This window comes from Callithrix jacchus, chromosome 12 (assembly GCF_049354715.1).
Source record: "Callithrix jacchus isolate 240 chromosome 12, calJac240_pri, whole genome shotgun sequence".
NCBI lineage: Eukaryota > Metazoa > Chordata > Mammalia > Primates > Cebidae > Callithrix > Callithrix jacchus.
This window is the reverse complement of record NC_133513.1, coordinates 93374224-93401652: the sequence shown is the minus strand read 5'-3', so window position 1 is coordinate 93401652 and position 27429 is coordinate 93374224. Positions and strand designations below refer to the sequence as shown.

The window sequence follows — 27429 nt, the reverse complement described above, 5'->3', positions numbered from 1 at the left end:
GCTCTGTTTCATAAACAAGTCCCTGCTATACTCCGCTCTGATAGTAAAGCCAGAAGACTCAGGTACCACAAGCAGCAAGCTCATGGCTATTGAGTGAATGTATTAGAAGATTTATATGGATGATTTACTAACCCTTGACAGATTATCTCAATCCAGGTAACTACTTGGGCCATCAGGGAAGTGAGGGTTCAGACAGGATGGTATCCTGCCAAGATAGGAGGGAGGAGAGAGCCTAAGATTGTATCTGTTACAACATCCCACCCCAATATCCTCAAGAATAAGTTCAATACCTAGAAAAAGCACACGTCACAACGACTACAATAAATTAGAGTTCAAGATGCTGACCTTCCCATTAGCAACAATTTCATTGCAGGAAGTTTACTCATCGAAGGAAGATACCCAGTGCTTTGAATCCTGCCTATTTGAAAACCAGATTGGATTAGTGAGAAGGAAGGGTCTCAGTTTCTCATTCTTATGACCTGCCTCTAGAGATGCAGACCAGGATCTGAACAGGAAAGTGGCTTTATTTACCTCACTCTTGGCTCAGAGGAACAAAGATCCTTTGGGGAAGAAGTAGAATTGGTTGCTAGAAGGAAGTAGGTCAGGAGCAGGGAGAAGGTACCTTTAAAGGGTAGGAAGTGTCTGTACTCTGCCCTTAACATAGTTCCTAGACCTTTGGGGTCTGTATCTGGAGTCCTGTGGGTGATTGTCCAGGCAAGTCATTGCCCCACTAGTAAAGTCCATTCATGACAGGGTATCACAAGGATGAGTAGCACCCTTGGTGTTCGAGTCATCACTCCAGGGCTCCATCTTCAACCTCTGCCTCGAGGAACCAACCCCAAAGACGTGGTTTTCCCAGGCCAGTTTCCTCAGTTTCTTTTCAGGGAAAGAAAGGAAGAAGAGAAAGCATTCAAGATTCCTGGGGAGTCTGTGTCAGCAGGTAGGGGAGGAGCTCTGCAGAAGACAGGTGGGTGATCCCTGGTAGCAAACAGTGGGCAAAAGGGCAAAGCTGTGGCTTTACCTGGGCCCTGCGTGTCTGAGAAGGGGTCTTCCAGTGCCTAAGGCTTGATAGGCTGGGTCAGGCATTCGGGCTGCTAGGAGAGGGGAGGAGAAACACCTATTCTCATCCTAATCCAAGGAAGATCCGTAGCTCAAGGTCTGAGTTCTCAGTCCTAGGTGTGGCTGCCAGGAGGATTCAGACAGAGCTGTAGGAGAGCACAGAGGAATTGGGGGAACAGGTTGGAAAGTGGCAAGCTTCGGAGAAATTGCAGTCTCCCTCTCAGGATGCTTAGATCTGGGAGTGTGGGCTCCCCATTCCCTAGGTTCCGCAATTACCGGGGTCTTTAAAAGAAGCCAGGAACCAGTGGGGAAAAAGAGGGGGCAGAGGAAACCCTTAGGGTTTTCTCCCAGGTTTGTGCGCAGCGCCCCCGCGCGGCCGCTCCACGCGGCTACAGAAATACTTGGTGATCTTCCGGCGGCACTGCTCGCAGCGGACTGCGCAGCACCAGTGGAACTTGCAGTTGCAGCTGGACACAGTCTCCGCCCGGCGCTCCTCCACGGCCAGCCCGCAGTCCCCGCAGAGCCGGCGGCAGCTGCGGCGTTCCCAGCGACCCAGGGCGCGCCCGCGCTTCAGGCACTCTCGGCCTTCGGTGCCCAGCAGCCCTAGAGTTTTGTTCTCCAAGCAGTAGTCTGGGGAGTCCTCCAGGTGCACCAGCTCCCGAGTGGAGATGGAGCGAAAGGTGTTGGCGATAGCGCCGCGGCTGGCCGCGCTGTTGCTAGCACCCTGCAGCAGGTCCACCTTGAGTGCCGCGTGGTACTTCTCCTTCAGGTGCGCGCCCACTTCGCGGAACTCGGGCAGCTGCAGCCAACAGGTCTGCGTGGTGCAGCTGCCAGACACGCCGTGGCACTTGCACGTGCGTTTCATGGTGCCCTTCACCGCCTGGGGAGAGAGCTAGGAGTGAGAGGCCCGGGATTAAGCACGAGGCGAGCCCCTGCGGGAGTTGGGAGGAGTCTAGTTAGTCTACTGGGCCAGCCCACTTGGTACCTCATTTTGCCAATCTTTTAAATGAACTGAAGAGTTGCCCGCACCTGGGGCTGGGAGTGAATGGAGACAGCAGTTACCTATTCCCAAGGGCTGCGGGACTCACCTTGCGGCCAGCTTCGTTGTTGTGCAGGTTCATGGCTGCCCGTGCATCCTGTCCTGTTTCCAGGGCATCGACAAACTGCTTGGAAATCGTCTCTCCGAAGCCCACATTGTCACTGCAGCCTCCCCACAGCCAGCCTTGGCCCCCTGGAAAAGTGCAGGGGAAGGACAGGTCATTGAATAAGTGGGTGCAGAGCCTCCTGGGCTGCTGTTTCTAATTGGGTTGGGTTTGGGGGGCGGTCCAGGATAGGAGAAGATTAAGATTGGGCGAGTGCCATGTATGCAGATCAGTGGCTGTCTAGATTTATTTTTGCCACCTTTACACGCCCACTTCCAGGTTCAGCCAATTCCCTGCTCAGGGCTCAATGGCGTATATAGTTGGGGAGTGGATTCTCTGCAAGGTGCCAGTACACTGCTCTGCCAACAGTGCCTCTACCCATGGGTAGAGGGTGCACGTGCTCTGCTGGTGATTGAAGTCCAGAAGTGACAAAAAGGTGCAGAAAAGATGAGGAAAGTGCAAGCATTGAGGGCGAGAGGGGCACAATTGAAATATGGAACAACGGGGCCGGGCACGGTGGCTCACGCCTGTAATCCCAGCACTTTGGGAGGCCAAGGCGGGTGGATCACGAGGTCAAGAGATCGAGACCATCCTGGTCAACATGGTGAAACCCCGTCTCTACTAAAAATACAAAAATTAGCTGGGCATGGTGGCGCGTGCCTATAATCCCAGCTACTCAGGAGGCTGAGGCAGGAGAATTGCCTGAACCCAGGAGGCGGAGGTTGCGGTGAGCCGAGATCGCGCCATTGCACTCCAGCCTGGGTAACAAGAGCAAAACTCCGTCTCAAAAAGAAAAAGAAATATGGAACAACGATGTTGGAAACTGGTCGAGAGGGCACAGGGGATTGGAGACAGCGCTGGAGCTAAAGAATAGAAAGTAGACCGAGATAGGCAACGTGGAAGGAAGTTCCCCCTGCGTTTGAGAGAAGGAATCCCGAGTGTTGTTTCTTTGTAATTATGTTTAAATTAAGGGAACTACTCAATGGAAAAAGAAGGTCCTAAGCTACATTTAACCTGGCTTGTTTAGATTTTTGGATCAAACTCATTCACACATCTTCCATGTGACTTTCTTCATATTTAGAAGAATACAGCTCTTCCTCACCCCCATCAGGCTTTTCATGCATTATGTGAGTTGAACTGGCCAATGCCACCCATCCCCACATGGCTACTCACCCAGTTGCCCATTGCGGGAGTCATCACAGCCACAGTTATCAAAATCTCCAAGGCTGCAGTTTCTAGTCAGGGTGTACATGACTCCAGCAGAACTGATGGCATGCACAAATGCTGTCTCCCGATTAGCTAGCAGAAACCAAAAATCCAGAGTTAGAGGGAGGGGCTGCAGCCCAAAGAAATACCAGTCATGCTACCTTTCTTTAGTAACCATTATTGTATCCTCTTTCCCCAGCTCCATCCTATTTCCCCATCTTTATTATTTTTTTTAACTTTTACTTTTTGCAGAGACAGGGTCTCACTATGTTGCCCAGGCTTGTCTTGAACTCCAGGCTCAAATAGTTTTTCTACCTCATCCTCCCAAAGAACCTGGGATTACAGGCTTGAGCCACTGTGCCTGGCCTTCTCATCTTTGTAGTGTCTCTTACCATCTTCCATGGTCTGCTTCACCACTGGCCTTAGCCCTACTATTCTCCTCTCCTGTCTTTTCAGGACACACATTTTATGACCAGGTGGCTAGGGTACTGTTGACACACATGACTGTAAATGATTTGGGTAGCAAAGAGCCTAAGGAAGAAATGGGGAGGGAGATGAATCTGAAGGCTAGGTTGTAAAGAACCCATCCCCACTTTCTCCTGGAACACTAGGGTCTAAGAGTCCCTCAAGAGTGGCCATGCCACTGAATCCCCAGGTCACATGGCCAGGGGCTATCCCTGAGGCTCTAACCTGTGGCCAGGGGGTCCAGTGATGGCCACTCTATCTTCTCCATGGGAATCTGGTCTCCAAGTTGGTCTCCACTTGCCCAGTACCTCTGCTAAGGAAGGGGCTAAGAGGAATGAGGAATTATTAACCCTGCCTACCTCCTGATGTAACTTATATTGTAAGGTGACCTTTAGCTAACTGGGAGGCCAAGGATGGTATGAGAAGGGAGTAAGACAAGATCCATTTGTTGAGCAATGATGGTGTTAAGAAAGAAAGAAAAAACTCTACAAGTGGGAAAAAGGAGGTAGAAAAGGAAAAGAGAAGAGCCTGGAGATGGAGATGACCTAAGAGAAGGGAGCAGGTGAGGAATAAGGGTGTCAAGGCAGGAAGGAACTATCCCCAGGGCTCTAACCTGTGACCAGGGGGTCCAGGAGCTGTAGATGAGGCTTTTCTTACCACTGCGAAGCCCGCCATAGCTGGACAGCTGCAGGGCTCTCTCAGGGCAGTTCCAGCGGTCCCAGGCAAACTGATACTTGCATTCTTCAATACCACTCTGGGCACCAGCTGCCACACTGCTGGAATAAATCAGGTAAGCCTGTAGGGACATAGGGGTAAAAATTCAGACTGAACTTAGGAGGTATTTACCTAAACTGACCAAACCCTTCTCTTCCTGCTCACTCTCCCATTCCTCCAAAAGAAAGATAGAGTAAGCACTTAAATATGCTGTCTCATTTGACATCACAGAGAAGCTGTGAAATAGGCACTGTTTGATAGTTCAGGAAACCGAGGCTCAGGGAGTGAGGTAAAGTAATCTGTCCAAAGTCCCAGAGCTAGCAAGTGGCAGAACTAGAAATGAAACTCAGTTTTATCAGAATCTACTCCCTATTATCCTTTATTCACTATACTATACTGCCTCTCCAAAATGAGCCCAAATCACATAATTCATGAAATTTAAGCAGTTCTCATCACATGACCATCTTAGAAAACAACATTTTGGAACTGAAAATGCCATGAATGTAAAGATCATGAGTACAATTCCAGCATTTGGCCCTGAGAAGGACGTGTGACTTTGCAGCCTGACAGCTATAAAAGGCTGTTGTTGATTTTTATGGCTCTGAAAATTCTAGCCATAAATTCAGAATTGGTGCTCCTGAGTTCTTAGCTCTGACTGTGGATTGCTATGTGGTTTTAGATGTGTCCCTAACACTCTCTGGGTCTCAGTCTTTCTATCTGTAATATATACAGCATAATAAAAGATATGGATATAATGAAAAATCTACATTTATCGTCTTTAGTCAAAAGGCTAAGATTAGTGACATCCATATCAATTAAAGCAATTTGTTCTTACCTTTGGACCAGTCATCAGGAAATTGTTCATTGACCTATAAGAGAAAAACAAAACAAAAAACAGAATATAATGCAGAGACACCAACTTGTTTCTGCTTCCAAGAGTGGTAAGAATTATTTCAACAAATGTAATAGGAAAAAAGGGAAGCTAGTTTTACCCAGGAAACACTGCATTACAAACCTAGTAAAGATAATTTACGGCCAGGTGCGGTGGCTCATGCCTGTATTCCCAAAACTTTGGGAAGCTGAGGTGGGCAGATCCCTTGAGGTCGGGAGTTCAAGACCAGCCTGGCCAACATGATGAAAACCCATCTCTGCTAAAAATACAAAAATTAGTGGGGCATGGTAGCAGGCACCTGTAGTCCCAGCTACTTGGGAGGCTGAGGCATGAGAATCACTTGAACCCGGGAGGTGGAGGTTGCAGTGAGCCAAGATTGCACCAGTGCACTCCAGGGTGGACAACAGAGTGAGATTCTGTCTCAAAAACAAAAAACAAAAATGAACTTGCCATACGACTTAGCAGTTGCACTTTTGGGCATTTATCCCAGAGAAATGAAGACTTATTTTCACTCAGAAATTTGTACCTTGATGCTCATAGCCACTTTATTCATAATAGAAACTGAAAACTACCTAATGTCTTTCAAAGGGTGAATGGTTTAAAAAACTGTGGTACATGGTTGGGCGCAGTGGCTTATGCCCGTAATCCCAGCACTTTGGGCAGCCAAGGTGGGTGGATCACCAGAACAGGAGTTCAAGACCAGCCTGGCCAACATGGTAAAACTCTGTCTCTACTAAAAATACAAAAATACTATGAAGTCTAGCAAAACTAAGACCTACTTTTTAAAGCTTGATAGGCAACATTAAGTCAACTGAAAACCACTGCTCGATCAGGTATAGTAGTACCAGCAAAACACAAAAATAAAATTCAGAATGACTTAGATGATTCACAGTTTCCAAAGCCATTTGGAAATGAGGTTTGGAGATGAATTTCTGATCCTTAAAGACACGTTAGAGGAGTCAGCCAGGCCCTTTGCCTTGGGGAAAGGGTCCTGAGCTTGTTCCAACTCAAGACTTTTTATGTTAGGAATAACGTTCAAAGATTTTGGACACTACCAAGCCTGACAGAGGTAGTTCCCACTTTCCATAAGACAAAAATTATCAGGAAAGAAAACAAAACAACAAAACAAATTTAGTGACAAAGAAAAAGCTTTACCATAGCCATGATGCATCTTCCTGTGAAAGGAGTCTAAGCCAGAACTACAGGGAGTGATAGAGATTCTAGAGAATTCTTTCCTAGAAGATCCTACAATGTGCAAAGATTTGTACGATGCCCTGGTTGTATGATGTAAGGTTGTATGATGTAAGATTTGATCAGCCCAACTGATCAACGAATGGGTCTTAATTGAGAACCTGTCATGGAACAACACTATAGGCCTTATTTGAACAACATTCCTATAAAGTGACTTGTGTTTGGTTTTTGTTCTTGTTGTTTATTTGTTTTGTTTTTTTGAGATGGAGTCTCGCTCTGTCTTGCCCAGGCTGGAGTGCAGTGGTACGGTCTTGGCTCACTGCAGCCTCTGCCTCCTGGGTTCAAGTGATTCTCCTGTCTTGGACTGTCAAGTAGCTGGGATTTCAGGCATGTGCCACCAAACCCGGCTACTTTTGTGTTTTCAGTAGAGACAGGATTTTATCATGTTGACCAGGTTGGTCTTGAACTCTTGACCTCAGGCCCACCTCAGCCTCCCAAAGTGCTGGGATTATAGGCATGAGCTGCTGTGCCCGGCCAACTGGTGTTGTTAACCTCCAAGTTATTTGCAGATATATGTGAACCTTGAAAAGACTCGGCCGGGTGCCATGGCTCACACCTGTAATCCCAGCACTTTGGGAGGCCAAGGCAGGCTGATCACAAGGTCAGGAGTTCAAGATCAGCCTGACCAACATGGAGAAACCCCATCTCTACTAAAGATACAAAAATTAGCCAGGTGTGGTGGTGCACACCAGTAATTCCAGCTACTCAGGAGGCTGAGGTAAGAGAATTGCCTGAACCTGGGAGGCAGAGGTTGCAGTAAGCCAAGATCGCACCACTGCACTCCAGCCTGGGCGACAGAAAAAGAGAGACTCTGTCTCAAAAAAAAAAAAAAAAGAAAAGAAAAGACTGTCCCGTGGTGAGTACCAAAGGAGGAGGATCTTGTTCTTGGTCAATGAGACAATGGCGTGACGTCCTTTCGTAGGAAAAATATAGATTGCATGAAACAGAGTGAGTGTGTGTTGTGAGAAGATGCAAAGAGAACCAAAAAGGAAGGAATTTAAGTGTTTGTATGAGTGCCACCTAGGGATACTTATGTGATTAAAGGAAAGATGCTAATGAACATTGAAGATATACATTTTTTTGAAGATATAAATTTTGCTTAACAAATGGAGGCTGCTAGGCAGACAGAACATGGTAAAAACCAGTATACTCCCAGATGGAGGTACAGGCTTCCCATTTCCCATGAGGTTGTACAGATGCTGACGATATTACCAAGATTCAGGATGATTCAAAGGGTTTATGCCTTCTGGAACCCTCCCCACTCTTCTCAGACCTCTGCTTGAACTCTAGACTTGCATATCCAACTATATTCTTGGCATCTCTCCTTCAGTGTTTAACATTCATCTCAAACTTTGCATGTCCAAAACCGAACTCCTGATCCTCACTGCCACCACCCAAGCCTACCCCTCCGGTAGTCTTTCCTATCTTCTCCATCTAAGTAAAGGACTGTTCCTCCTAGTTGTTCAGACAAAAATCATAAAGAGTCACCTTATTTTTTATTTATTTTTATGTTTTGTGACCGAGTCTTGCTCTGTTGCACAGGCTAGAGTACAGTGGCACAGTCTTGGTTCATTACAACCTCTGCCTCCCAAGTTCAAGCAATTCTTGTGCCTCAGCCTCTCAAGAAGCTGGGATTACAGGCATGCACTACCACGCCTGGCTAATTTTTGTATTTTTAGTAGACATAGGGTTTGGCCACGTTGGCCAGGCTGGTCTCAAACTCCTGACCTCAAGCAATCCACCCGCCTTGGCCTCCCAAAGTGCTGGGATTACAGGCATGAGCCACTGTGCCAAGCCAAGAGTTATCTTTGACTCCTTTCTTTCTCTCACATCCTGTTTCAATCTGTCTTCTAGTCCTGCTAGCTCCAGCTCAAAATATATCCAGCATCTAACCAGTTCTCAGCACCTTCTCTGTTCTCACCCTGGCTCAAGCTGTCCTCTCTTGTCTGGATTATAGTAAAAGCCGACTGATTGATCTCCTTGCTTCTGCCTTTGTTCTCCCAAATTCTATTCTCGAAATGAGTGGTCCATTTAAAGAGTAATACCTTTAAAATACAAATCGAATGTTGCCATGTTCGGCTCAAAATCCTCTAATAATTTCCTATTTCACACCAAGAATAAGTTAATTCTTGGGCCAGGCACAGTGGCTCAAGCCTGTAATCCCAGCACTTTGGGAGGCCGAGGCGGGTGGATCACAAGGTCAACAGATTGAGACCATCCTGGTCAACATAGTGAAACCCCGTCTCTACTAAAAAAATAAAAATAATACAAAAAAATTAGCTGGGCATGGTGGCGCGTGCCTATAATCCCAGCTACTCAGGAGGCTGAGGCAGGAGAATTGCTTGAACCCAGGAGGCGGAGGTTGTGATGAGCCGAGATTGTGCCATTGCATTCCAGCCTGGGTAACAAGAGCGAAACTACATCTCAAAAAAAAAAAAAAAAGAAGTTAATTCTTACTGTGGTTTATAAGCCCTTCACAATCTGGCCTCCAGTTATACCTCTGACCTGATCTCCTGTTTTCCCCTTGCTGCTCTTCGCTAGCTGTGCTGGTCTCCTTGTTGTTCCCCTCACCCACCAGGCACTCTCCAGCCTTGAGGTCATTGCACTGACTGTTCTCTGTTCCTGGAATCCTGGTATGCTTTGGACTCAGTTGTCTAAAAGCTTGTTCCTTCACCTACCTCAGCCCTTTAATCACATGTGTCCTTCTCCCTGAGCCCTCCCTTCATCATCCTATTTAAAATTGCAACTCCATCTCCCCATCCCCTTTCTCTGCTTATGAGCACTATGAGCTTTATAGATTTATTTATTCACTGTTTGCCTCCTCCCACTAGGCTATAAGTGCCATTAAGGCAAATGTTGTTGTTGTTTTCAGTTGGACTATTTTGTTCACCAAGAATTACCAGTGCCTTGAACAGTGCCTGGCAATAATAAGCATTTAATAATGTTTATTAAATATATTTTAGGCTGGGTGCAGTGGCTTATGCCTGTAATCCCAGCACTTTGGGAGGCCAAGGCAGATGGATAACCTGAGGTTGGGAGTTCGAGACCAGCCTGATCAACATGGAGAAACCCCATCTCTACTAAAAATACAAAATTAGCTGGGCGTGGTGGCGTGCATCTATAATCCCAACTTGGGAGGCTGAGGCAGGAGAATCACTTGAACTCGGGAGGCGGAGGTTGCAGTGAGCAGAGATTGCACCATGGCACTCCAGCCTGGGCACTAAGAGTGAAACGCCATCTCAAAATATATATGTGTGTGTGTGTGTGTGTGTGTGTGTGTGTATTTTAATGTTTGTTGAATGAATGATGCAGGAACCCACATTTAGGGGTGGGACTAGGAAGAAATATCATCTAAGGAAACTCTAAAGAAGCAGCTATCTGGGGGGGGGACCTCCTCATTCATGCCCATGGTTCTAACCGTCTTGATTAAGTGATGTCTCCCCAGTCCTTAACTTCAGCCCTAACTTCTTTCTTGAGATTCGGAGCTGCATTTCCACGTGAAACCTAGATTTCTCTACTGGGAATGTTTCAAATTGTGAAGACAGTTTATCTAAAAGCTAACTCATCTTTCTTACAAAACTAGCTACTTCTCCTCACTTGATTTATTTTTTTTTAATTAATGGAACCACCATTTTGCCAAGTCGCTACCAACTTGCTCTCATCATCCAATCAGTTACCAAATGTATAGTCTTCAGCTAGACTAATCTTCTGAAAGACTGATTCTGATGTCATTCTTCTGCTCAAGAATCTTCCACAGCTTTCCAACTTTTGGTACTCAAGACCCTCCATAATCTGATTATATAACCTTTCCAGTCTCATTTCCCATTGAATATCCCTACCTGTCCCATCCTCTAGTCAAGCTGAACCAGTTGCTATTCCTGAGCACCCATGCATTCATGCCTCTATGCCTTTGTTCAGCTGTTCTGTTAAATCTCACCTATTAGTATTTGCAGCCAGTGGCGCTGGGACAACTGGATATACACATACAAAATGATGATGGATTGTTATTGCACAACATATATTTATTTAACATTGCAACTCCCCCATTCCCTTTAATTAACTCAAAATGTATCACATCATAGACCTAAAGTAACTGTAAAACTCCTAGAACAAAGGATGCATGTGCATTTTTGTGATGTGGGGTTTGGCAGTTGGTTTTGTAGATAGGATAAGAAAAGCGCAAGTGACAAAGCATAGATAAATTGAACTTCTTCAAAATTAAAAACATTTGCACTTCAAAAAACACCATCAAGATAGCAAAAAAATAACTCACCGAATGGGAGAAAATATTTTCAATGCACATATCTGTTAAGGGGTTAATATACAGAATATATAGATGACTTCTAAAACTCAACCACCTTCACCTACCTCAGCCCTTTAATCACATGTGTCCTTCTCCCTGAGCCCTCCCTTCATCATCCTATTTAAAATTGCAGCTCCATCTCCCCATCCCCTTTCTCTGCTTATGAGCACTATGCACTTTATATATTTGTTTATTCACTGTTTGCCTCCTGTTTGTTTAATCAAGCAAAACTTGATTAAAAAATCAGCAAGGGGCTGGGTGTAGTGGCTCATGCCTGTAATCCCAGCACTCTGGGAGGCTAAAGCAGGCAGATCACTGGAGGTCAGGAGTTTAAGGCTACCCTGGGCAACGTGGCAAAACCCTGTCTCCACCAAAAAATACAATAATTAGCTGGGTGTGGTGGCATACACCTGTAGTCTCCAGCTACTCAGCAAGCTGAGGCAGGAGAATGGCTTGAACCCGGAAGGTGGAGGCTGCAGTGAGCCAAGAGTGCACCACTAAATGCCAGCCTGGGCAACAGAGCAAGACTCTGTCCTAATCAATCAATCCGTTTTTTAAAAAAAATCAGTAAGATTTTTTGAATAGACATTTCCTCGAAGAAGATATGCAAGTAGCCAATAGGCACATGAAAAGATGCACAATATCTTTTTGGAGTGATTAAAATGTTCTAAAATGGACTGTGGTGAGGGTTGCACAAATCCATGAATTGGCAAAAAAATTTAGTGATTTGTATACTTTTAAAGAGTGCCTTTTATGGCATGTAGATTATACCTCAATAAAGCTCTTATTTAAAAACCTCACTTATTCTTGAATAAGTACTGGTGCAAAAGCCACAACCAGCACGCCTTGAAGTCTCACAGCAAGTTTTCTCTGTTTTCTGTTGAGGTTTCCCCTTCCTCCCTTATACTTGACTGTAAGTATGGGCTGCCTTAATTATCTCTGTATGCCCTCCAGCTCCTAGCCTAGTACTCTGAGCATTGGAAGTGCCTGTAAAAGTGAATCCAATGAAAGGATTTCGAACTAAAAAAGATAGATCGTCAGATGCAACAGAGAATTTAAGGAGAAAAAGAACTGCAAAAAGATTTTGAGAAAAATAAGAAGCCTGCCAGTGCTCCCACTAATGTTTTAATGTAGTGAGCAGATGACTGTGCTACATTAGCACATGATCATACTACAAGAGTAACAGGCAGCAAACACTGAGCATGTGTACACAGGTTGTGCTCTAATCAAACCTTTAGCAGAGTCAATCTGACACTCTCAGTGCTGTGTATAATTGTTATTGTACTTCATGGTAATTAGGTATAAGTGGTGAGCAAGTTACATAAATAACTGTGGTTAGTTGTGCTTTTACACTACCAAGTAAAAATTGTATAATTGTTCCTTCTTGTATTAGTCCTCCAGTGTACGTGTGTGTATACACTGATATGTAAAGTTTAATTATATCATGTAATAATAGCTAGCATTTGTCAAGTATGTGAGGAACTCTTCTAAGTGCTTTACCTGTATCATCTTTTTAAATTTTCATAGCAACTCCATGGGGTGGGTACTATACTTTTCATTGAGTGTTTATTTTGTGCACTCTAAGCACATTTATTTATTTAGAGACTCTGGCTCTGTAGTCCAGGGTGGAATACAGTACCCTGACCATGGCTCACTGCAGCCTTGACCTACCAGCCTCAAGCAATCTTCCCACCTCAGCCTCTGAGTAGCTGGGACTACAGGCACATGCCACCACGCCCGGCTAATTTTTGTACTTTTTAGTAGAGACAGGGTTTCACCATGTTGGCCAGGCTAGTCTCGAACTCCTGACCTCAAGTGATCCACCCACCTTGACCTCCTGAAGTGCTGGAATGACAGGGGCGAGCCACCATGTGCGGCACATCTTTATTTTGTATTTTTTGTAGAAATGGGGTCCATTGTGTTGCCAGGACTGACCAAGTGCTTTTAAAAGTATTTTACATATTTCAAGTTTATATAATTATCACAATTTTATGAGGTAGAAACTATTATATCTTCTATTTTACAGAAAAAGAGACTGATGCGTAGAGTGGTCAGCCAGCCTCACACAGCTAGTTGAGTGGTAAGGCCAGGATTGGATACTAGGCAGTCCTACTCTGGAGCATGTACTCTACCTGCTGTGCTTTTCTGCAGCCCACATTTCCCTTGCTCTTATGCCCACTGACTAATCCAGGAGTCCTAATTCCTGAAAAATTCTTCATAAGTATTTCTGAGAGGTCTAAGAAATCTTTTGCACACACTCATGAATACACCCAGTTAACTGTCACACTGTCTCTGCTACTTTTTTATCCTTTCATTGCACTAGCCTTCCCTTCTATCTCCACAAAACAACCACATCTGCCAGGGCACAGGCTCTGCTTTCTTTTTTATTTATTTATTTAGAGATAGAGTCTTACTCTGTCACCCAGGCTGGAGTGCAGCGGTGTGACCTCAGCTCACTGCAACCTCTGCCTCCCTGGTTTAAGTGATTCTCCTGCCCCAGCCTCCTGACTAGCTGGGATTACAGGTGTGCACCACCACACCCAGCTAATTTTTGTATCTTTAGTAGAGACAGGGTTTCACCATCTTGGCCACGATGGTCTTGATCTCAGGACTTTGTGATCCACCTGCCTCTGCCTCCCAAAGTTCCGGGATCACAGGCGTGAGCCACCACGCCTACCTAGCTTAGGCTCTGCTTTATCTGGGTAGCATCACATCCACTGGGCACGTTTTCCAGGGACTGTTCCTGCTCACACTGGGTTCTATGTATAAAAGAGTAGGGATCAACAAATACTAAAGGACACTGTACGCAGAGGTGGGGAGGGGACACCGTGTGTGGCTGAATGACAGGGTTATGTTCTGAGAAATGTCTTTAGGCGATTTTGTCACTGTGCAAACATCATAGAATGTACTTATACAAACCGAGATGACTAGCCTACTACACACCCATGCTATATGGTATACCTATTGCTCCTAGACTACAAACCTGTACAGCATGTTATTGTACTAACTACTGTGGGCAATTATAACATGATGGTAAGTATTTGTGTATCTAAACAAAACATAGGCTAGGCGTGGTGGCTCATACCTGTAATCCCAGCACTTTGGGAGGCTGAGGCAGGTGTATCACCTGAGGTTGGGAGTTCGAGACCAGCCTGGTCAACATGGTGAAACCCTGTCTCTACTAAAATACAAAAATTAGCCAGGTGTGGTGGCAGTTGCCTGTAGTCCCAGCTACTCGAGAGGCTGAGGCAGGAGAATTGCTAGAACCCAGAAGGCAAAGGTTGCAGTGAGCTGGGATTGCACCCACTGTACTCCAGCCTGGCAACAGAGCCAGACTCTGTCTCAAACAAACAAACAAAGAAAAATATTTTAAATGGTGTACTTCTATAGGTCCACTCACTATGAATGGACCTTGCTGAAATGGAAGCTACTGTGGGTGAGTCAGTGAGTGAGGGAGTTAATGTGAAACTCTAGGACATTACTGTAGACTACTGAAGACTTCATAGGCACTGTACACCTCTGCTGCATTAAGTTTATTTTTGAAATTTCCTCAATAATAACCTTAGCTTGCTGTAACTTTTTTACTTTGTAAACTTTTAAAATTTTTAAACTTTTTGACTCTTGTAATAATAAAACACAAATATATTGTACAGCTGTGCAAAAATATTTTTTCTTTATATCCTTATTCTTTAAGCTTTTTTCTATTAATGTTTTTACCTTTTAACCTTTTTTATTACAAACCAAGACACGCACACACATTGGCCTAGGCCTGCACAGGGTCAGGATCGTCAATATCACTGTCTTCCACCTCCACATCTTGTCCCACTGGAAGGTCTTTGGGGGCGATAACACACATGAAGCTGTCCTCTCCTCTGCTAATGTTTTTTTCTGAATAACTCCTGAAAGGCCTGCCTCAGGCTATTTTACAGTTAGCTTTTTTTCTTTTCATACGCAGAAAGATGATACTGTAAAATAACAATGAAAAAGTATAGTGTAGCAAGCACATAAGCCAGTAATGTAATCATTTATTGGCATTATCAAGTATTGTGTACGATATATAATTATATGTGCTATGTTTTTATACAACTGGCAACGCAGTAAGTTCATTTACACCAGCATCATCACAAACACGTGAGTAACGTGTTGAGCTTCAAAGTTCAGATGGCTACCATGTCACTGAGCAATAGGAACTCTTCAGCTCCATTATAATCTTATGGGACCCCTGTCATATATGTGATTCGCCATTGACCGAAATGTCACTATGCAATGCATGACTGTATATAAAAGCTCTCTGGTCTGGGCACGGTGGCCAGCACTTTGGGAGACTGAGTGGGCAGATCACTTGAGGTCAGGAATTCAAGACCAGCCTGGCCTACGTGGTAAAACCCGTCTCTACTAAAAATAGAAAAATGAGTGGTGTGGTGGCCCGCATCTGTAATCACAGCTACTTGGGAGGCTGAGGCAGGAGAATCACTTGAACCCAGGAGGCAGAGGTTGTAGTGAGCCGAGGTTATGCCACTGAGCTCTGTATATTCTGCTCATTTTTTCTGTAAACTTAAGTCTACTCTAACAAATGGATCTATTAATTTTTTTTTTTTAAAGAAAGAAGAAATGTGTTTTGACCCCCTTTAGAGTTTTACTTTTCCACTTAGGTATCAAAACAGTCACTTGTGTAAAAGGGTCTTATAGAGTTTTAGTAAAATATATATTTTTTTAGGTTTGGCTTATAGCACCCCTCCTAGTAATCCTCCCACCCACTTTGTTGGTCTGTAACCAGGGGGCTCAGTAACAAATTCGAGTGACAAGCTTCATTGCTGGAACTTCTCAGTTCTCTTCCTTAAGAGCAAATGCACTCTCGGGAAGATTCCACAGTCACTCATTTAGATAAACTTCTGGGGCCTGTATCAATACCCATTCTCCTGATGCAGCCAGCTATACTGAATGCAGTTGGTGAGCCCAAAGGGTGGTCTTTTCAAAGAGTGCCAAGCTTGCAAAGAAGTGGGAGATTTTTTTTAAAGTATTAAATTGTCTCTCTAGTGTTGTGTTGATACACTTTCCATACTCAGCCTTTTGGGACCTCATACTGAAAATGCCTTGCTCACCTAGGAGCAGTGTGCATTGGCCATGGCACTCTGGCCATTGCTGACTCAACTACCCTGGACTTCTTCCATCCCTCTAATGACCCTCTGGAGAATAAGCACCAGTGCACTTTCTGATTACCTTGAGAGCTGGCAATTTCCATTGACTTAAAAGCAAATAAGGGGACTAGGATCTGGCCAGATAAGCAGATAATTCCTCAGTAAGACTCTGACAGAAGCTCGCCCTATTGCTGTCTCCAGGCACCTAAAGAGGGTGACTTTGGTGAGAGCATCTTCCCCAGAATTGTCCCTGGCCTTACTGTAATTCTCATTGGTGAGGGGTGTAAAAACCACATGCCACCAACTCCCATTAGCTGTTGGTGGCCATACTGCTTGACCTAGATAAGACTAGATTTTCTCCCTACCCTACTCCCATCTTGTGGTATCTGTCTTTTTTTTTTTTTTTTTTTTTTTTGAGACAGAGTCTCACTCTGTTGCCCAGGCTGCAGTGCAGTGGCACGATCTCAGCTCACTGCAACCTTTGCCTCCCTGGTTCAAGCAACTCTTGTGCTTCAGCTTCCCAAGTAGCTGAGACTATACAGGTTATGCACCACCACGCTCAGCTGACTTTTGTATTTTTATCAGAGACAGGGTTTTGCCATACTGTCCAGGCTGGTTTCGAGCTCCTGACCTCAAGCAATCTACCCACTTTGGCCTCCTAAAGTGCTGGGATTACAGGCATGAGCCACTGCATCTGGCCTGGTAGGATCTGTCTTGCTTTAGTGTTCTTTTAGAGGTGTTTCATCAGTCTAAGACAGTAAAGTACAAAATGTAGATTGCATGAGAATCCTCTTGGGGAGTTTATTGCACATGCAGACTCCTGGGCCCCAGCTCCAGAGACTCTTGTTCACTGGTAGTTGTAAGGGAGGAGGGAGAATGAGTGGTAGAGAGCTGCATGCCCAGGTTCCCAAGATGGTAATACTGCAGGTAGTCCTCACTTGAGAAACACCGGGCCAGAGGGAGAACAGGGAGATGTTTGCAAGCATCTAATACCTAAGTAATAATTTGAGGAGCTGGGAGACTTAGATTATTTCTACAGTCTTCTCGAAAATGGCTCTCCAACTGCAACATTCTCTTCTTTCTGTATCTGGGTGACACATCTGGTTTTGATAGTTCTCAAAGCTTTCATTGCCTGGAAGGGCTGGACCTCTGACTGCACTGATCATTAGTCATGGGTCTATTTCCTTCTTTGTAGTTTTTCTTTGTGTTACAGAGTGTTTCCAACAATTACTGCTGACTTGCTTGTGCACACCTTTCCATACTAGGAATCAAATATTTGCCGGGGCTTAGGGGGCAATATGCCCATAAGGATTCCAAGTCTTTGCCTGGGGCTATCTGTCCTCTAGCCCCTCCATTCACTACCTCCACTCACAGAAGTCTTTAAGGCCACAGCTATTATCTTACATTCTTAGACCTCCTGTGCATGCTTGTCACCAATCCTGAAGAAAGCAACTCACTCTTAGGTCTATTCTTTTTCCTATAAGCTTCTAAGGCTCATGCTTCTCCCAAGTTGATTTTCCAACAGTAAGAACATGGGAGAGCAATCATCCCCCACCCTCTTCTGAGAGCTCACAATAATGTCTCACTGTAAGTAGCATCTGCTGTCACTTGACCCCACCTAGGCTGGTGGTCAAACTGCATCCTTCTGCCCCTGCCTTCCCTACCTCCTCTAATATGAACACTTACAAAGAAGTTCTTTCTCCTTCCTTTTAATGTGTGTCTTGGTCCTTGCTATTCTCCTTGCTGAATATCTTTTCCTAGCTGTTAAAAAGCATCTGTGGATACAGATACATCAGTAATTGTGAGGCTGAAGGCAGTGTCCAAAGCAGAGCCCTGCAGACTTTCTATCATCTTCTGTTCCTTCGCTGCTCTAGGGATCTTCTAACCTTGCAACACGTCAGTGGCTATAATCCAGCCACAATTAAAAATGGTTTCATTTAGGGCACTGTAGCTCCTCAAACACGCATGTCTTTCTGCATCATGTGGCTTCTCTCCTGGGTAGTTTTGCCTTCTGAATTGCCTAGTCCATAATCAGCCTGATCCACAGTAAAACTTTTTCCCAGGAAGCTGGGACGGGAGGGGAGGGACTTCAGATGAACCCAAATACAAATGTCACAGCCTCTCCTTTAGCTCTTGGAGAGCGTCCAAGCTTCTTTTGTTTGTGCTTAGGCTGTTTTTTTTTATTATTGTTGTTTGTTTGTTTATCTAACATTCACTATCCATAGATACCCACACATTCATAGAAAGAGCCTTCTTTACCTGTTACCATCTGAAGAAGTTTACATTATTTTATGACCTTAGGAAGTTCACAGAAAATCGCAAGTTTCCATTATCTGTCTAGTATATCTAATTGTAGACAAGGGGTTTAAACCACTAACCAATTCACGCGTTTAAACTGTTTCTTCCTTTTTGGGGGCTGTTCTCCAAACTAGCAGAGCCTACAAGATGGTTTCTGCCACATCACATTGTATGGTTTGCAGTTTCACAGTGATGGTGAGAACACATGCCTGATTCTGCATAGCCCATGCCACAGATGGGCACTGGACCGGAGTGCCAGGTACCATGCCGTGCCACATTTAGACGTACATCTCCCTTTGCACGATGAGGCCAAATGTGTGTGCTGGACTTCCTCTCCCCTTAGCAACAGCATTCTTTCCCAGGAAGCTCCTCAGCCTTATGCAGCAAGCTTCTTGCAGGCCAGCCCCACGAGTGTGCCAGGTGTGTCTCAATGCATTTGAATCCCAGTGGTTTATGTAGCTTAGATTTAAGTTAGGGTTTTCCTGTTTTTAAAAAAAACTAAGGTTCTGGCCAGGCGTGGTAGTTCATGCCTGTAATCCTAGCACTTTAGGGAGTTGGGGTGGGCAGATCACCTGAGGTCAGGAGTTTGAGACCAGCCTGGCCAACATGGTGAAACCCCATCTCTACTAAAAATATAAAAATTAACCAGGTGTGGTCGTGGGCACCTGTAATCCCAGCTGCTTGGGAGGCTGAGGCAGGAGAATCACTTGAACCCAGGAGGCAGAGACTGCAGTGAGCCAAGACTGTGCCACTGCACTTCAGCCTGCTGGAAAGAGCGAAACTCACTCTCAAAAAAACAAAAAACAAAAAGGAGTCCAAGGTTAAAGCCTAAGTGGAGGGTATGGAATAGGGAAGCTGCCTGGAGCTATAGCTAGAAGGTGCTCCAGTGATAGCAGCTTTCTCTTAGAAAGTTCTGACATTAGCTTTTCACTCCATAGAACTCTCAAGATGCCTTGGGCTGGAAAGAGCCCAAAGATAGCTCTTCTGAGTGAGTTTCCATGTGACTGTCTCTGTTCCACAGCTTCTGACCTATAGAACACATGTGAACGGCACACACAAAGGCATGTTCACACGTGCGCACACACACAATTACATGGAAAGTAGGAATTACAAATAACCGTGAAATAATATCCCATTGGTCCCCAGATTTTCTTCACTACCCTTATCTGATCATCCCTGAGGGTATTTGAACTAGGAACTATTCACTATACAATTTGAGAGAGTTGAGTTTAAAATGCAAATTTTTTTTTTCAAGGGTGAAAAGCATGACTAATTCTTACCCATTCTAAAGTATTGAAATCAGACTTTCCTATTTAACTAGGGAAAGGGATTAGGAAGTAGAAGTTACAAGGTATCTGAAGTCTTGAAGAGAAGTACTCAGACTTTCAAAGACAAATTTCCTCGTACTTAAAAACGTGTCAAGAGGGAACAAAGCTGGTATCAGTGGAGGGATCTATTTCAGTAGGGCCGCAGAACACAAGCCAGATTGCAGAGTGAAGAGTTGGGAGCGGCTAGTGCTGACTCCTTGTAGGAGGACGGCATTGAAAGAAAAAAGAAATGATTGCAGTGGAGATTGGGGCAAAGGAAGATCTTTCTTTCCTTCCTTCCTTCCTTCCTTCCTTCCTTCCTTCCTTCCTTCCTTCCTTCCTCCCTCCCTCCCTCCCTCCCTCCTTTCTTTCTTTCTCTTTCTCTCTTTCTTTCTCTTTCTTTCTTTCTTTCTTTCCCTTCCTTCCTTTCTTTCTTTCTCTTTCTTTCTTCCTCCCTCCCTCCCTCCCTCCCTCCCTCCCTCCTTCCCTCCCTTCTTTCTTTCCTTCTTTCTTTCCTTCTTTCTCTTTCTTTCTTTCTTTCTTTCTTTCTTTCTTTCTTTCTTTCTTTCCTTCTTTCTTTCTTTCTTTCCTTCTTTCTTTCTTTCTTGTTTCTCTCTTGTTGCCCAGATTGGAAGGTTGGAGTACAATAGCATAATCTCAGCTCACTGCAACCTCTGCTTCCCAGGTTCAAGCGACTCTCCTGCCTCATTCTCCCTAGTAGCTGGGATTATAGGCAGATGTCATGACAGCCAGCTAATTTTTTGTATTTTTAGCAGAGACAGGGTTTCGCCATGTTAGTCAAGGCTGGTTTTGAACTCCTGACCTCAGGTAATCTACCCGCCTTGGCCTCCCAAAGTGCTGGGATTACAGGTGTGAGCCACTGCACCCAGCCAAAGGTATTTTTCCAGATGAGTAGAGAAAGAAACATTCAGGAATGCGTAGTTTTTGGTCATATTCCCCTATCTAGTTCACCAATTTAAAGTCCATCTGTTTCTTCAAAGGGAGTTCAGCCCTGTAAATAATCCTAAAAATGTTTTTTATAAATGTGAATTTTCTATATAATAATTCAGTGCCCTAAAATATGAAAAGAGAAAACAAGTCTTGCAAGCCAGTTGTCCCACAGGACAAGTCTGTACCGTGGATCTTTGCAAAAGAAGCTCAGGCAGATTCCTTCAGACATGAATCACAAATGTTCAGGGGATCATCTTTTCCCCTGCAACTGATATGTCATTTGTATTTTGGGATATTTTATAGAGTGATAGGATATCTTCCCTGTCCCCATTTCCTTCCTTCTTTGTGTATTGTAGCAAGCCCTGCTGAGAAATACTAAGCTACAGAAAATCACATCAGCACTTAGCATCTAAATGAGGACTGTGGCGGGGATAAGCTACTCAGCCTCCTTTCCTTAGTCTCTAAGTGAGAGCTGCTAAGAACAGCTCAAGCCACCATTCCCAGAAAGCCTGAAATCACAGGAACTTTTTCTGCAGTCATGATGGAGGCAGAGAATTCTGTTTTGTTTTCTGATCTTGTTGCCTTGGTCCCTGCAGTATAGACTTTAGAAAATATTTATGTTTTGCATTGATGGATACAATAAAATATCAGTTTATATCAGTATCAGGAAGGTAGGTCTACATGGTAACTCTCAGAATTATCCTGTAAAACAACTAGGTGAACAGTTTAAGGTTGGAAAATTGACAGATTTTGGCACTTTAGTGCCATTTTTACCGCTTAATGGAATTAAATCCAAATAGACGGTAAAATGGTCTCTCCAAAATCTGATCCAACCATCAATTTCTACTGTGTTTGCTAACCATCCACAGGTTCAGTAGAAATAAATTCAAACACTGAATGACAAACTAGTCATTCAAATGACATGCTAGTTTCTATTCTTGATTTTCTCCCAAGGACAATGGGAGAAATGTAGCATGTTCCCCAAACTTCATTCTAATTGGTGGCCTGGATCTCTCAGACACAGGATAGATAATCCTTTTGCTATCCCTCTTCTTCCTATTTTGAACCGTGGTAGTTTGGAAGGTTTAGACTAAAAGAAATATATGCAGTGAAAAATGCTACAGAAAGTATAGGTGAAATAAGATTGGTCAGAGATTGATAACCGTTGAAGCTGAGTTATTGGGGTTGGTTATATATGCTGTTCTCAACCTTTGAAAAAACATATTTTTCCCATAATATTAAAATTTTAAAACAAACCCAATTATCCTGAAAAGCAATAATCTCCAGAATCCAGGCTCCACCAGATGCCTTGGATTAAGGTGAGGAAATGCCACACGAGATAATGTGGACAGTCTCCTGGTTCGCTATTTAGCATCCTAGATATCGATAAGGAATGGAACCTTCAAAGTGTGTATGATAAACCTAAAGAAACTTAGTACAGGAAAAGGACTGAAATTCATAGCGGCAAAAGGTAATTGCAGTCTTGAATGAAGGGGAAATTCCTCCTAAAGTAGGATGATATAAGTTTGGCCTGGAGAGTATATGAATTTCATCTACAGAGCTGCATAGAAAGACTGACCTATTGGCCCTCTTACAGGGTCTTATTGGGACTACTGGAATATAGCCATAATGTGCCAGTACCATAGGCTGCTGAAGTTGCAAAAACAACCTAGTTTTTAAAAGCGAGTTTGGACTGGTCAGATGATGGTGAATTTAAATGATCCCCTTATGATCTGATTTTCTCTGGGCTTGGAGAAAACTCTAACCTAAGAAGCATACAGAGAAATAAAATGATCGATAACAGGGGCTTACAATAAAGATTGAGAAAAACAAACCATAAATGTTTAGCTTATAATGTGACTGAAGCGTCTGCCCAAAGTGGATGGTAGTTTCTGTTGAGAGGTCCTGGGAGTGCAGGTATATTTCAAGTGGGAGGCAATGGGGAATGTTATTTATATGACCCAAGCTCAGTGTTTCCCCCAGCTATTAACCCAGCCTGATCCTTTACTGAGTGAAAAAAAATTCCACCTTATGAAAAATAAAGATTTATCCTAAGAAAAATTATATTGACCTCGTTTTCTAAGCCATATGAATTCTCCCCCACTTTTCTGATGAAAATAGACAAGCGTCACTGGAGCCCAGAAAAAAGGAATTTTATTAAGAGTCCTAAGAGATAATAGTATTATCCAATATAAAGCAGCATTAAACCAATTTTCCCAGTTGGGAAAAAGTAAAGAAAAAAGAAATATCTTTCCATGGAAGAGAGAGGGTTTGGATTCAAACTCCTTTTCATCTGGTCCTTTTTTAATGCCCCATTTGTCACTATGTGATATCACACAAAGGAGATCCTTCTTTGTATCATATTGTTATCCACTGAAAACTAAAACATAGATTCATCTTAGAGCATCCTTCTTGTCCACAAACTGGTTTCATAAGAAGAGCTGTAATGAAGTGTCTTTTCCCAGGACTCTCACAGCCTTTGTTGTTATTAATAATTATAATATAAGAGTTATTGTCTTTCACGACAAGAGAAACAGAGATTCTGGAAGGAAACGCATAGGGCTCAAATTGTGGAGGCCATCAATGAGAAACCTGGGAATTCTCAAAGCCCTCAGGCCTTCCTACAGTGCAGCTGCTGATCTAGCCCACCTCAGAGCTACTCCACAAATCCCAGCTTTTTTTAATGGATCAGGAACTTTTTTTTTTAATGAACCAGGGATGCTTTTAAATTACTCTTTTATACCGTCATATTTTTCCAGATTCCAAAGCAGCTCCTCACGCCTTACTTTTTTTCTCTCTTTTTTTTTTTTTGTTCTTTTCTTTCTTACACCTTACTTTTTAATTCTCTGACTTCAGAGATTCCCAGCCTCTTTAAGGATGAAAATCCGCTCCTATCATGACAGTTTTAGTGGACCCTCACTTGATCGTATTCGGCTTTTTTGTATTTGTTAGTGGGAAAAACTCAACATGGCAAAAACTTATGACAGAACCCCTGTATAAATTCAGTAATTTTTAAATGAGTTTGTATTTTATTGTTCATAATATACACCTAAAAGTAGTAGCACATAGTGTGGAGAACAATAATTTCAGCTTTACACAATGCTTGGTGAGAATATGGATTCAAAGACCCTTCTCCAATAACTGATTCCTTTGCCAATCAGGAATCCCACATGTCATCATCAGATGAGATTTCAAGAGCCATAGAAAGGTGGCTCTAAAACATAAATGTAGAGGACCAAAAGATAATGGTTTTCAAAAGCTGCCTTAAAATCCAAAGATTTTAGACAAATTCTTTCCCTACTGCAGAAGAGAAATGGACTCTGGAAAGAAGTAGAGGTGGTAACTTCTGTGGAAGAATGAGAGCAGAGCTACAGTTTACTTCTGTGTCCAGGGGCATCCTTCTGATTTGGTGGTGACGGACTCAGGTGGAGAGCGAGCAAGAAATGAACAGAACTGGGTAAGACCCAGTGTCATTATGAGATATCATTTGGAGTAAAATGGGGCCGACCGGTTAAGGTAAAACACTTTCTAGGCCAGCTCATTCCAGATGAGTAAGTGCATTGGAAGGAAAATCAGATTGGTTCCTCTCTGGCCACCATTATAATCATCATCATCTGCTTGGCTTATCCTGCATTCTCATTCTCTTTCTTTGGAGCCGTAAGGATTAAGAAAAATAAATTCAAAGGAAAGAATTTGCTCAAGTTACTAAAAGACGGTTCTCCTCAGAAGTGTCCCAACTATAAAAAATTGTGGCAAATACTTTTCAAAAAACTTATCTTGTACTGATTTACCTAGTAAAACTGCATATGATAGGGGAATCTCATCATTATTCTCTCCTTTTCAAGCCCAGGAATTTCTGTTGATGGACTTTTTTAGACAGTAATTTCAGGCAGGCCTACGATTGAACAGCCATGCAGAAATTGTGGTTCTCTATTTGCTAAATGCTTTTGAGGTCCTTATATAAAAGGCTGATAATGAAGTATTAAGAGAAGCATTTCAAAGGCTGTGGTTGGTCAGATTTCTCTGCATGGCATAAAGGGGAAGACGACCTTATGCAAAACCCTGATAGTTTCATTAGAAGCATAATCAAGATCTAACGTGAAACTTAAAAGTGACTTTTCAGATGCCACCACAGATTCCTGATGAAGTACAAATGTTTAATTTAAATTGGGGCTTATAGGGAAAAGCAATTAAAATCTAATTGTATTATACAGGAGATTTGTACATTTTCTCCTCAAAGTCAGGCAAGGGGAGGAGGGGTTCTTAAACCCTGCTTTTTAAATTAGAACTTTCTTTCACATCTCTTTTTTCTTTTTTCTTTTTGAATCCAGACACTTGAATTTGGACAGACAAGCAACCCAGCCACCTTTCAGTGTGGCTGTGTCAGTATCGGAATGAAATGAACATGACCCCCTCCAGCAGGGAAGGGAACACACAGTAAAGGTATTTTTTATAGAACAATTCACACCGCCCTGGTGACTAGGAAAAGGAATCTCGTGTTTCTCTTTTGCTGATACTGAATCAGCTGAAGAATACCATGAGCATCAGTAGAAATGCTCTGAAATAGTCTCCTCTCCCTTTTGTCTTTTTGTTCTCCTGAGGGGGAGAGAAGAGAGACTTTTTTTTTTTATGTTGAAATATTTAATTAAAACGCCAATTAAAAATGGACTAATTGGTGATTCTGCTTATAATTAGAAATGTTGCAAATTATTGTATTAACTTGCAAATAGTTTTATGAAGTTGGCATACTTATCAACATTCCGATAAAGATGGCTACACTCATTTATGATAGAAATGTATTTTCAGTTCTCAAAGGAAGCTTATTTCAGCAAAGAAATTTCTTTTCTTCCTTCCTCAACAGTTTGTGTAGCAACTGGATTTATATCCTGGTTAAATAGATGGTCAAAATGAGAACTGATGAAGAGAGAGACTGAGCTTATATCTGAACTGGAGAGAAACTCCAAACACCCTAGCAACCTACATTCTGTACGTTATTGTGTACTGGTGTATTTGCTTATGAACAGTTGCATGTATAGATAGTTTATCTGGTTTCCAAGAGATAAATGAGAACGGTGATGATATTCTTTAGCATTTGTGTTTATAATTTACAAAGTACTTCGTGTACATTATCTGATTTTCTGAGCAATTTAGAAATGTTTGTAAATTGAACAAATTAAATAAATTTGTTGAGACGTTTATATTTCTAAAATATTTAGTTTCAAACATGTTTGTTAACCCAATGCCTACTTAGTAGTTTACATAACATTTTTTATGTCTAGAAAATGACAGTTTGAGCAATTACTTAGAATATCCTGGAAAAAAAAATGAAGTCAGAAAGTCCAAAGTAAGAGCTCATTAAATTTCGTCTCCAGGCTTCACCTCAAGATCAGATTCAACAAATGGAATTTGCTTTGAACTACCGTCCTCTCCACAATGCCGACATCAGGATTTGGTTAAAAAAAAAAAAAGGCTGCTGTCCATTTTTCCCCACATCCCTTGGAATATTTGAGGAACAGCAGTTTGTAAAAATAGGAACTCCTCCTCCCATTATTAGTCCTTTATTGGTAGGGGTCCTAAAGAATCACTAAAGTCAGCCACTGATTTAGAAAGAGTCCCACTCCATAGAACAGTCTTTCCTAGGAGAGATCTCAAGCCTTCCTACATTTCTGGAAATGAAATGAGCTTTACCCAACATATTACATACACTTACCTATTCCCAGTTTCAGGTAAGAGTCCAGTTACTTACCAGCTGTGGCTGAGTTGGAGGACACAGGTAAAAAGAGAGATGTACACAGAAGGCTTTGAAGGAAACATAATCCTCTGGAGTAACAGCTAGAGAAAATTCTAAAAAACTGGGAGATGGACAGGCAAGATGGAGAAATACTCTCCTCAGTGGCAGTGGGATGGAATTCTCAAAGCCCAACTTCCTTGGTGTGTAAGCAATCCCAAACAGAGTTAAGGGGAGGTGAAATGGAGCTGCCAAACGTCCAAAGGAGAGATTATCCACTTAATTAAAGTTCTTTTTTCCTCCCTCTAAGACCTTCAGCCAATCACAACTCAAGTGCCAGAGAAAGATTGAGTCAATCAAAAGAACACTCCAGGATCCTCCCAGACAAATGCAGAAGAAGGGGACCAGGAGAAAGAAGACAAAGAAAGAAGCAGGGGGAAGAGACATAGCAAATCCCCTGCACATAATCACTGCATGGAGTCTCTTACCTCCCTCTTGCCTATCCCTTCCCACCATACTACAACCTTCCCCCACCCAGGTGCGCGCGCACACACACACACACACACTCACACACACACACAGCCTGGTCCCCAAAAGGGATCCAGAAGGCACTGTGCTTAACTGGTTGTCCCTTGTAGCACTCTGAGACTGAATTTGCATTCAGGATAGCTTTTTTCCAGAAAAAAATACACCAGGTGCAGGTGAACCTCCGCCCTCTGATTTGAGAATGTGGGGATGCTGTTCTACCATCTAGTGTATTCTTCCTCTAAGTTAGAAAGGCTAGAAACTTCAGGAAGCCTGATGGTTGTTTCTTCCTTTCAACTTTTCCATCACACAATTACTTACTGAATGCCTGTTTTATTCTTGATGCTATACTAGGCATTGTGAAAATTTTTAAAAACCAAAATGTGATTTCTGCTGTAACATTTATAGCCTAGTAAGGTGACAATAAAAGAATGCAGTTTAATAAACTAT

At 43.2% G+C, this 27429-nt stretch overlaps 2 protein-coding genes across 2 annotated transcripts in view; one reads left to right on the top strand and one right to left on the bottom strand.

Moving 5' to 3' along the window:
• The window catches only part of SEC31B (SEC31 homolog B, COPII component), a 59999-nt gene extending 34064 nt beyond the window's left edge, over positions 1-25935 (top strand). The window contains exons 26-27 of the transcript XR_004732116.3: positions 24033-24183; positions 25058-25935. The gene's annotated coding sequence lies outside the window, so the exon portion shown is untranslated. The remainder of the gene's footprint in view (positions 1-24032; positions 24184-25057) is intronic.
• Positions 1258-26635, bottom strand: WNT8B (Wnt family member 8B). The gene is made up of 6 exons (XM_009010155.6): positions 26473-26635; positions 5422-5455; positions 4530-4668; positions 3375-3500; positions 2148-2290; positions 1258-1939 (listed from the first exon to the last, which is right to left on the bottom strand). Exons 1-6 carry the CDS (start codon positions 26538-26540, stop codon positions 1394-1396), a joined length of 1056 nt encoding a protein of 351 aa, XP_009008403.1. The 5' UTR covers positions 26541-26635; the 3' UTR covers positions 1258-1393.
• Between the last annotated feature and the right edge of the window lie 794 nt (positions 26636-27429).